This window comes from Nicotiana attenuata, chromosome 1 (assembly GCF_001879085.1).
Source record: "Nicotiana attenuata strain UT chromosome 1, NIATTr2, whole genome shotgun sequence".
In the NCBI taxonomy this organism is placed as follows: domain Eukaryota; kingdom Viridiplantae; phylum Streptophyta; class Magnoliopsida; order Solanales; family Solanaceae; genus Nicotiana; species Nicotiana attenuata.
The window spans coordinates 93,338,824-93,350,523 of record NC_031989.1 but is presented as its reverse complement, the minus strand read 5'-3'; the positions used below and the strand labels follow the sequence as shown (position 1 = coordinate 93,350,523).

At 38.0% G+C, this 11,700-nt stretch overlaps 2 protein-coding genes across 2 annotated transcripts in view; one reads left to right on the top strand and one right to left on the bottom strand.

Annotated features, from left to right (window-relative positions):
• Window positions 1-4,366, bottom strand: part of LOC109230564 — a 15,059-nt gene extending 10,693 nt beyond the window's left edge. The window contains exon 1 of the mRNA XM_019396042.1: window positions 4,078-4,366. Within this exon, the coding sequence (XP_019251587.1) occupies window positions 4,078-4,216 (139 nt within the window). The 5' untranslated portion in view covers window positions 4,217-4,366. The remainder of the gene's footprint in view (window positions 1-4,077) is intronic.
• On the top strand, window positions 5,048-6,385 carry LOC109238538. The gene is made up of 2 exons (XM_019405015.1): window positions 5,048-5,561; window positions 6,324-6,385. The coding sequence occupies exons 1-2, from the start codon at window positions 5,048-5,050 to the stop codon at window positions 6,383-6,385; spliced, it is 576 nt and encodes a 191-aa protein (XP_019260560.1).

The window sequence follows — 11,700 nt, the reverse complement described above, 5'->3', positions numbered from 1 at the left end:
TATTATTAAAGACTTGACTGTGAAATTCAATTAGGAAATGAATTCCTAAAGATTTCGGCAAATTCAACCCATTGGGATGGGATTTGAATTTTATAATAGGAAAATATTTCTAAGTTAGAATCCAAGTTTGAATTGGATTAGTAACTTGAATTTTTCAAAAAAAAAAAAGAGGATTATCTGAAGTCCAATTTGGAATGGACTTTGAAAGGAAAAAAGGAAGTCGTCATCTTTGAAGCCGCCATCTTTTACTTGCCCTATTAGAAAAATGTTTTCACTTCATGTCTATATAAGGAAAGTCCATAAAAGGACATAGAAAAAAAAAGTCCTTGAAGTAGGCGGCCACTGTCATTCATATATAAAATGTGATTGTAACTTTACAATATAAATATAATTGTAAAGAATTAAAAGGTTGAATTATGTGAATTGGTTTTCACATTCGGTCACAGCCTCATCCTTTTCCTTAGCTTTAAGGGAAAGAGTTGGTGAAGCAATATATATATATATATATATATATATATATATATATATAACTCAAATATGAGATTGGATCTAGGCATATCTAATATATCCCTAACAATCTCCATATATTTTTATATCAAATAACATTCACAAAATATGTTCAAATCATCAAACATGAGATTGGATCTAGGGCATATCTAATATATCCCTAACAATTCATTCATCAATGTGAAAAAAAGATAAGCAGTGACTTCAATGGATTATTATCAATCTTAACAAACTACAAGCAGTTACTCCCATGGTGTCTTAAAAGCAATACACACTTTTGGGAATGTGTTCGGAAAAGAGATTTGTCCCTTGATAATCAATAATGCTGATATGATTCATCAGAATAAATGCTAATTGTTCTAATTGAGGTGACAGACTGGACAGGACCACCATATGTCAAGAGCTTTGGCTCCCACAGAGTACACATAATACGAACTTATTATAACTGTAAGAGTTCGGGTGTTTTGGTTTCCTGTCTCCATAAATGGACTTGAAGCCCAATATCTAAGTTGGCAGTATTGCTGAGAATTGTGCTGGCATGCCATAGACATAAATTAGTGCCTTATTCAGATGATATAGTTTCTTTCGGAGAGAGACCAATAACTAGCAAACTGTGGGCTTGCTGCAAAGTATTCATTTAAATCAATATGATGTAAAGTATGATAATGGATCTGATAACAATGAATGGTTTATCAAAGGGAATCAAATTATTCAGTTGAAAAACCTTGGTGTCATCACATTTTCTTTAAGAACGAGCTAACATTCAGACTCAACCAACATAAGGAAGTCGAGCTCCTTTTTTTTCCCATTCTATAATACCTGGCATAAATTTGAGGTTACTGTCCCTTTTAAGTAGTCTCAAAACTTTATACCACAGGAACCTTTAGTCCACCGTCCTAGTAAGTTCATGAGCATTTGTATATTTTGAGTTTGCAGCTGTTCTTACACAGGTAGTGAAGCTGTTAATTGAGGTGCTCGAGTAGTCGATTCAACTGATCCAGATAATTTCTCAGTATGCATTTGGCGGTGTATTTTGTATTCTAGAGAGTTGCTCTAATAATAGTTAATCTCAACAATGATACTAGGTATAAAGCATGTGTAGCAAATGCCACTGCTATCTAATTGAGGAGGTGGATAGGAACTCATCACCACCTTGCTTGGAGAACGTAGAACAGAAGTGCTAGAAGAAGTGGAAATTACAACTTGGACTTGTGCCGCTCGTGTAAAGACACATTGTGAGAATATAAGACAGTTATTTTGTGTAAGGTTGATATTTTCTAAGCTTCAGTATATATGAAGCAGTTGCTTGAGCTCCCAAGAATTTCTTGATGAAATCCATGGAGATCTTTTCTCTTCTTTCATATTCCCTTTATCCTCCTCTTTTTCTATTTGCCACCTCCTTAATCAAGTTTCAGATCCAATTTCTTTAACACATCAACATAGAGTCCTTGCTTTGAAGCCTAAGCATAATACTCCTAGTATCCCTAAAACCACCAAACTTCCATCATCCGTAGCTCTATCGCAGAGCTGTCTATTTTTTCTAGAGGTCTACGTACACTCTACCCTCCTTAGACCTCACTAGTGGGATTCTACTGGATTGTTGTTGTTGTTTCTCGATCCTCAAACAGAGTCATCCTCAAGGAATGAGGGATGCTAGAAAAGCAAAAGCAAGAATAGATTAAGAAGCTGACTCTTCCTAGGTGATGTGGCTATCTCTCCCATATATATGTTGCCTGATAATGGGAACATGACTTCAACCCCGTCTGAGAAGAAAGGGTTCTGAAACTCTTTCCCATCTAATTCACAAGAGTAAAAGTCAGAGGTAGATTTATTCAACACAATGCCAAGTAGTTTTCGAAGAAGTACCTAAACAAAATTGGCACCTAATCCTCTTTCTTTCTTGTTCTTTTTTGGGTCGCTGAACCAGTAAAGATCTCCCCAAATAAATTTACACCTAGTGATTGTAAAAAGCAAAAATTTCTCTTTTAAAATCAGCAGTGGTTAAATCCTTACGACCACAGCAGCCTTACCCTGCATTCCATTTATGTGGCAGATAGTAATTCTAGTATTACACACTTCCCCTATAGTACAAAATTACAAACACTCCTTCCTAATCAGAAACGAATCTAGCATATCATGAACCTATTGTCCGTGAGATAACGCGGTGCATCCTCTAAATAACTTTAAATAATGGATTCGCCTCTATAAATATGACCTGCAAGGCTTGCACTATAATAACATGTAGTTAATGGTAATTCTTGCATCTTTTAATGCATCCTAAGCACTAGATAAGCTAACTCGCAGTTCATCACCACCATTTGTTGCTTAGACTTAGCTTTTCAGTTCTTTACTACAACAACTACAAGACAATGATTTCGCAACAGTTTCCACCATAGCAAGAAACGGGTCGAGCCGATTATCCTGCATTCCAGTTGTGCAGAAGATAGTAATTCTAGTATTACACACTTCCCCAATAGTACGAAGTGGCAAATACTCCTTCCTGAGTAATCAGAGGCAGATCCAACATATGATGAACCCACTATTTCGGATTCGCCTGTATTAGTCATACCCTGCAAAACTTGCACTATAATCCATACAGGGGCGGAGGCACGAGCCGAACTACAGGTTCGGCCGGTTCGGCCGAACCTAGTAACTTTTGCTTAATCAATGTCTTTGGTGTTTAGAATTCATAAAATACGTACAAATATTAAATTTAGAACCTATTCACTAATACTTGAAGTCGTTGTTCTAAAATCTAGAACCCGTAAGGTTGAAATCCTGGCTCCATCTTTGAATCCATGTAGTGGATGGTAAAGCTTGCATCTTTTAAGTGTATCCTAAACCATAGATAAGCTAATTAGCAGTTCATCACCACCAGCACCGCTTGTTGCTTATAAATTTAGCTTTCAGTTCATTACTACAGCAACTAAAGGAAAATGATTTGGCAATACTTTCAACCATAGCAAGGAAAGGATCGAAAGTTACTGAAGAAAATAAAAAGGGCAGCTCGGTGCACAAGGCATCCCGCATTCACGCAGGGTCCGGGGAAGGGCCTTACCCCAAGGGGCGTGATGTAGACAGTTTACCCTAATGCAAGCAGAGGCGGAGCTAGCACAGGATCTGCGGATTCGGCTGAACTCAGTAACTTTGGTCCAAATCTTGTCTTAAAAAATTCATTGAATATATATAAATTGTTAATTTAGAACCAAGTAACATAAACAAACTAGAATCCCAAACCCACAAGCTTCAAATCCTGGCTTAGCCTCTGAATACAAGCATTAGTAGTTGCTTCCAAGGCTCGAAACTTTGACCTATAGGTCACACGGAGACAATTTTACTGTTGCTCCAATGCTCCCCTTCTACTTAATTGCAACTAAAAAACTATAATCATGTAACAGTTTTAACTATAACAAGAAAAAGGGTCGAGCCAGATATTAGTGAATGGTCGAAAGCTACTGATATACAACTAAAGGACCAAAATTAGACAATATGTCAACAACATCAAGAAAATGGGTCAAGCCATATTTCAATGAATGGTCAAAATAAAGATACGGAAGTGCAATATCCAACCTGGGTTTTTATTGTTGTTTGAATCGCCATTTTGCTGAGAGTCTTTTCCTGAACAGCAAGGTTTGAGACCCTTTTGTTTTCTTGGGCAAGACCATAAACCGTGAGAAGAAATGTTTCTGAACGAAAGTCGAATATCCATTGTATATCTGCTGCTTTGATCAAAAAATTTGTCTATAACCACAACCACTACCCTAGGTTTTTCCTCTTATTACTGTAGCAAAATATACGTGGTGCATATAGAGAGAGGGTCAAATATTTGGACTTCTCACCTGCTCAGCTAACGACATGAACTCGCAGGGGTCATTTGGTATCTCGGCCTTCCATAAGGATAAAAAAATACGAGATAATTAATTTTAAAATAAATGTGGATAAGCTCATCTTAATTTTAATTTCGAAATTAATTATTCCTTATCCCAAATGAGCCCGTACAGTGTAAATAGTATCTCATACTGTTGAAGAAGAAAAGGAAGCTCTATGTCAATAGTGCAGAATATCAAAGAAGAGATTTCGATTATTTTACAGAAGAGAAGAAGAAGATAGATGGGTTTTAGACAAATAGATAGAGTTTGGACATCTCTATGTTGTCTCTACTATTTGGGCCCTTTTCTTGATTATAAACGTGGACAGATCTTGACCGTCCAAACTGAAGATAAATCTCAGCCGTTTGATTACACAACCTGGACAGCTGGAGCAAGAGGATATACAGCACATGTAAATACATTGTAAAGGAATATTTTGGTTATTTTCTGTTACAGAGCTAGCAATAGGATTTTGTACAAGTGTACAGATAATTAGAATCTTTTCTCTTCTTGTTAGATTAGCTACTTGTATAAATATTTGATACAGATGATGAAATAATACACAGAAAATTCAGAAATCTGATTTATATTTCTTTTATGGTATCAGAGCTCTAGCTCGATCCATTCAATCTCTCTTTCATATCTTGCTTATTCAATCCAATCACTGAATTATGACTGGAACAGACACTATCGCTGCCTCTGGTTCATCTAACAATGGACCAAATCATGACACAAATCATCCCTATTTTCTACATTCTTCAGATGCACCTGGTATGACCATTGTCAACTCACCATTTGATGGAAGAGGTTTTCCCGAATGGAGAAGATCAGTGCTTATAGCACTCTCAACCAAAAATAAGCTAGGCTTCATAGATGGGAGTTGTGCTGCACCATCTCTGACTTCCAAAGAGTATGCACTTTGGAGCAGGTGTAATGACATGGTGACTTCATGGTTGCTCAATTCACTGTCTAAGGACATTGGTGACAGTGTCCTCTACTCAAAGAGTGCAAAAGAACTCAGGGGTAGCCTTGAACACAGATTTGGCCAGTCAAATGGGGCCAAATTATATCACCTACAGAAGGAAATAGCAAAATCAGTACAAGGAAACAACAGCATAGCAGGGTACTTCACCCAATTGAAAAAGGTTTGGGATGAACTGGATTCCCTGAACTCACATTTAGGATGTACCTGTGATTGTGTGTGTGAAGGAAAGAGGAAGCAAGTTAAATGTGACGACCCAAAGGGTCATCACTTGTTTTCTTATTCATTCTGTGCTTCCGAGGCCTTGAAAACCTCATTTAGGGTTGCCTCGATTTGCGTTCGCAGTCCGGGCGCGTAGCCGGAAAGCTTAAATATGAATTCTGTGAGAAAAATGCTAAATTTTGGTATTAAAATGAATAAATTTGACTTCAGTCAATATTTTGGGTAAATGGACCCGGACCCGTGATTTGACGGTCCCGGAGGGTCCGTAGGAAAATATGGGACTTGGGAGTATGCCCGGAATCGAATTCCGAGGTCCCAAGCCCGAGAAATGAATTTTTGTGTGAAATTATTTTCTGAAAATAATTAAGGAAATTGGAAATGAAATTTGATCAGAACGTGATGGTATCGGGCCCGTATTTTGGTTGCGGCGCCCGGTACAGGTCTTATATATGGTTTAAGCACTTTCTGTAAAGTTTGGTTGAAAACGGACGTCGTTTGACGTGTTTCGGACTTGAAATGGAAAATTTGATGTTTTGTGAAACTTGGAAGAAATCATGGATTTTGAGGCTTAACTCGATGTATATGATGTTATATTAGCGATTTGATAACACGAATAAGTCCGTAGGATATTTCTGAGGTTGTGTGTATGTTTGGTTTGGAGCCCTGAGGGCTCAGATGAGTTTTGGATAGGCCACGGGTGCATTTTTTTTTAACTTTGGAATTTCTGGTATTTTTCTGAGCAGCAGACTTCGCATTTGCGAAGAGGGTCTCTCGCAAATGCGAGACTAGGGACTTGGCTGCCTGATCGCAAATGCGATCTATTTGTTCGCAAATGCGAAAATGGGCAGGTCGCAAATGCGACATAAATGATCGCAAATGCGAATCCTGGGATTTTGAAAGGGTTCGCAAATGCGAACAATTTTCTCGCAATTCCCATAACAGGCCGGGGTTCGCAATTTGCGAACCCCAGTTCGCAAATCCCATATCTGCAACCTGCATATTTTTATACTTAGTCGAATTTTGAAACATTTTTCACCCCATTTTCAAAACACAACTCCTTAGGCGATTTTCCAAGAACAAGACTTCTTCCAAATCATTTGTAAGTTGATTTTTACTCATTTCCTCCAATCATTAACATCATTTAACATGTTTTCAACTTAAAATCAAGGATTTTCATGGGTGAAATTGGGTGTTTTGGGTAGAACCTAGGTTTTCTAAAAATTGTGATTTTTACCTCAATTTGAGGTCCGATTTCAAAACAATTTACATATTTGAGTTCGTGGGGAAATGGGTAACCGGGTTTTGGTTCGAACCTCGGGTTTTGATCACGTGGGCCCGGGGGCGATTTTGGAATTTTGGGCAAAACGTTGGGAAATTTATTTTGATGCATTCAAATTGATTCATTTATGTTTATTAATGTAGTTAAAGAATTTGTGATTAGATACGAGCGAATTGGTGGCGGAATCGAGGGGAAAAGCCATAATTGAGACTTGAGTTTAATTCAAAGCATCGAGGTAAGTGTTTGGTCTAACCCTAGCTTGAGGGAATAGGAGTTGAGTCTTATTTGGTAGTTGCTAATTGTCGGGTACGATGTATAGGCATGGTGACGGGTATCTATACATTGGTATCTAGCATGACCGTGAGTCCTTCCATTCTTAATTGATGACTTCTATATGTTGTAAAGAGCTTGTGAAAGGAATTGTGATCTTTAAACTTCATGGAGCGTTGGCTCGAGTTGAAATACAAATTGTGAAGGTGTATGAGGTAAGTAAATCTTTGGTGCATTGGCTCGAGTGATAATGTGAACTATGTGATGAAAGTGAAAGAAAGAGAAAGAGTTGTTGATCTACTCCCTTGCCGGGACGTTGTTGATTATTGAATATTTTCCCTTACCGGGACGTTGAGACTATTGATGTTGTACCCTTACCGGGATTTAACTGTTTTATTGTGTTCCCTTGCCGGGATTTCTATTATTATTTTTTTTATTCCCTTGCCCTTGTTTGTGATTGTTGTTTGGGTGAGGAAGAGAGTAAAGCACGAAGGGTGATGTCGTGCATTGTTTGTTTATTGTGAGGAAAGAGTGTAAAGCACGAAGGGTGATGCCGTGCATTGTTTGTTATCTTGTGAGGAAAGAGTGTAAAGCACAAAGTGTGATGCCGTGCACCGTTTGCTTATTGTGAGGAAAAGAGAGTAAAGCACGAAGGGTGATGCCGTGCCGCACGATGTACCATTCCGTGCCAATTCTATTGAATATATGTGAGGAAAGAGAGTAAAAGCACGAAGGGTGATGCCGTGCACATTTTATATCATTGCTTGGTGAGGATGAGAGTAAAAGCACGAAAGGTGATGCCGTGCACTTATTGCTGTTTGCTATGATTTCTTGTTGTTATTAGTTCAAGTGCATTACTTGTCTTATTCCATTATTTCTGTGATTCTTTACGTTGACATTTCCCTTTATCGTGTCACTTGTTATTATTGAACCAAGGTGTCCTTGCGCAACGTTATGTCTTGAATTTATGCCTTAATTGCTTCATGATTATGTGACTTAATTGCTACGTGAAATTCAACATATTAATTACTAAATTGCCTAATTTCCCCCTTATAATCCATAATTAAATTGCTATTTGTCATTATTTGTTTTCCTTAGTGAATCATAAATTTTGTATACTTGTTGTCTTATGAACTCGTATTCATAGTTGCGTTTGTTAGAGTAAATTTTCTTTTGGAGGAACTGTTGATATATTGAAATGGGAGTGGGTAGTATGCCTACCACAAGTAATATTGAAATGGGAGCGGGTGGTTCGCCTACCACGAGTGATATTGAAATGGGAGAGGGTGGTACGCCTACCAAGAGATATTGAGAAATGGGATCGGGTTGCACGCCTGCAACAAGATGAGTGGAATATGAAAGTTGCCTTATCTCTTCATTTACTGCTAGAAGTTAAATTGTAGATGTACGCTTTATTATTCCTGAAATTCTATTTCTAACTGTTGCCCCTGAAGCATGCTCCCTTCCCCAGCTTAAATTGTTATCTTCTTGCTACGTCTCCATTGTACATGTATATATATATCTGCACACGTTTATTTGGTGGTCTGGTCCTAGCCTCGTCACTACTTCGCCGGGGTTAGGCTAGGCACTTACCAACACATGGGTCGGTTGTGCTGATAAAACACTCTGTGCTATTTTTGCACAGATCCAGGCTTCAGGCAGCAGCAGCAGTAGTGTGGGAGTAGGCTTTCAGCCCAGCGAGACCCGAGGTAGCCTTGCAGGCGTTCGCAGGCCCTGGCATCTCCTTTCATCTATATTTCCGTTTCTTTCATGTGTTTCTAGAGACACTGTCGAGTTATTTCTTTCAGACCTTTATGTGTAGTACTCTTAGACCGTCTGTGAAACTGTGACACCAGTCTTGGTTGGTGGCTTTTGTTGGGATTTTCCGCATTTTTATTAAATTCTCTATAATATTGAGACTTTCGCTTATTAATTAATTTCGTTACTTTTGTATTATTGCCGATAATTGTTAAAAGGAGTTATGTTATTAATGGAAAGGTAATTAAAATTTGCTTGACTAACTCTCATTCGTAGGCGCCATCACGACTTCCGAGAGTGTGAAATCCGGGTCATGACAATTTTTAAGTAAGAAGGAAAATGCCACTTGCCAAATTTGGAAATATGTCATAGAGTACAAGTTTAAAAACCAAAAGCTACTACTTGCCAAAATTAGAAGAACAATTTGGCAAAACATATCATATTCATGTGATGATCCGATAGGTCATCTAGAATTTTAAATTTTAATTCTGTGTTCCGAAATCTCTAATAGCTTCTTTTAGCCTTCCTCGATTTACGTGCACAATCCGCGCCTTTTTACCGAAAAGCTTTTATGTAAAAAATTGATAAAATGAGAAATTTTACCTTAAAAATCCATTTGAGTTGACTTTGATCAACGTTTTGAGCAAACGGGCCCGGATCCGTGTTTTGACAGTTCCGGTGAGTCTGTATCATGATTTCAGACTTGGGCGTATGCTCGGAATCGAATTCGGAAGTCCCTAACTCGAGTTATCACATTTTGTCGAAAATTTGAAGTTTAATGATTTAATGAATTTAAAGATTTAACCAAGGTTTGACTTTATTACTACCGGGTCCGGATTTTAGTTTCAGAGCTTGGTATATGTTCATTATTATAATTATGACTTTTCTGCAAAATTTGGTGAAAAACATAAGTGATTTGACAAAATTCGGACGTCCGGTTGTTAAAATAGAAGTTCTTAAGTTTTATTGAAAATTTCATTTAATTTGGTGTCTGATTCGTAGTTCTAGGTGTTATTTTGGTATTTTGATCTCACAAGTGAGTTTGCATAATGTTTTTGGACTTGTCTGTATATTTGGTTATGAGCCCCGAGGGCTCGGGTGAGTTTCAGATAGCTTATGGATCTTTCGGACTTGGGAAATTTGCCGGTTTTTCATTTCTGCTGGTGTCTGGTAAAAGCTTCTTCGCGATCGCGAATATACGACCGCGATCACGAAAGGTAAGTTGGGACTATGTGAATGCGAGGAATAGGACGCGAATGCGGAGCAGTGGGGAGACTGCCCTTCGCGAACGCGTCCACACCAACGCGAACGCGTAGTATTGGATGGGCTGGGCTGGGAAATGGACTTACTTTACGCGAACGCGTGAACAAGATCGCGAACGCGAAGTCTGGGGGGGGGGGGGGGGGCTAAGACTACGCGAACGCGTAGAGTAACTCGCTATCGCATAAGCTATCTGGGCAGTGCCCTTCGCGAACATGTCTGGTTTCACGCAAACACGATGAACACCTAGCGCCAGTGATTTAAACGAGTCCCAAAACGGGATTTCTCCCATTTTTCATAAACTTCCATTAGAGCTCGCCTAGAGGCGACCTTGAAGAGAAAACTCAATACCAATTCATAGGTTTATGCACTTTAACTTATTTTCTTCCATTTGTAACATCACCCATTAATTTCTAGCCCTATTCTTTGTTCTTCCATGGTAGAAATTAAGGATGAGCGTCAGCCGGTTCGGTCGGTTATTATGAAAGTACGGTTCTGTTTATCGATTTTCGATTTTGTAATATTAATAACCAAGCAAAACCAAAGTATTTACGGTTCGGTGCGATTTTTTCAAGGTTCGGTTCGGTTATTTTCAGTTTAGTTTTTCGGTTATTAACGGTTCAAATTTTTTATATCCGATGTAGACTACGGATCTTTACCCTGTGCAATTGGCAGATATGTTAAATTTGATTGATACTATTGTATCATTGGATTAGATTTACATAGCATTCTTTTCACTTGCTTTCTTTATGTCATCTGTGGCTCTTGCATTTTGTAATCACAAATTTTTATTGTAACAAATTCATTGTTTCTAGTTGGCAGTTTGGCACTCTCGAAATGAATGCTCTAGTTGCTTTCTTTGATCAAGAACAAAAGTCAGTGTTAGCATTTAAGATGAAGTTGATTACACTAAATTGTTTCTGTTGACTAAATAATGAAGTAGCTCTTCTGAAATTTTTTACCTTGGAGACTACAAAGCTTGCATTTTCTAATGACTTGCACAAGCTTGGTTTCTCTTTAGATTTAGGTGAAAGTGATGTTTGGCTATAATTATATATTTTTAGTGAATTACTTACCTTATATTTTTGTATTTTAATGCTAAATTGTAATATAATCGTGCTTAATTGAGTTTATGTAGGTACTTTAAAGATGGAATTTTGGAACAAAATGCACAAAACAATTGGAGAAGTTGTAATTATTGAAGCATTCAAAAAGATTGTTATTTTGGTTTACTCACTGGAGGGATAAAGGGATCACTAATGTTGTAATATGGTAGAGATAAGATATAAAAAATGAGAAAAACATAAAGAATCAAGGGAGAACTTACCTGGAAGAACAACACCTTTGGTTTTGATATTAAGAAGCTTAGAATATTGTATCAAGCTTTGATTAATTGAAATTAGATAAAGCAGCACATGAAATGAGCCTTACGTGGAAGAGTGAAAAGTTTTAGTTCGCAAGGCTTTGCCTAACGCGAGAATGTCCGTCGCGAGGCGTCCAAATTTGGGCGCTTTAACCATCGCGAGACGTGACGGGATTTCCGATGGAGATTT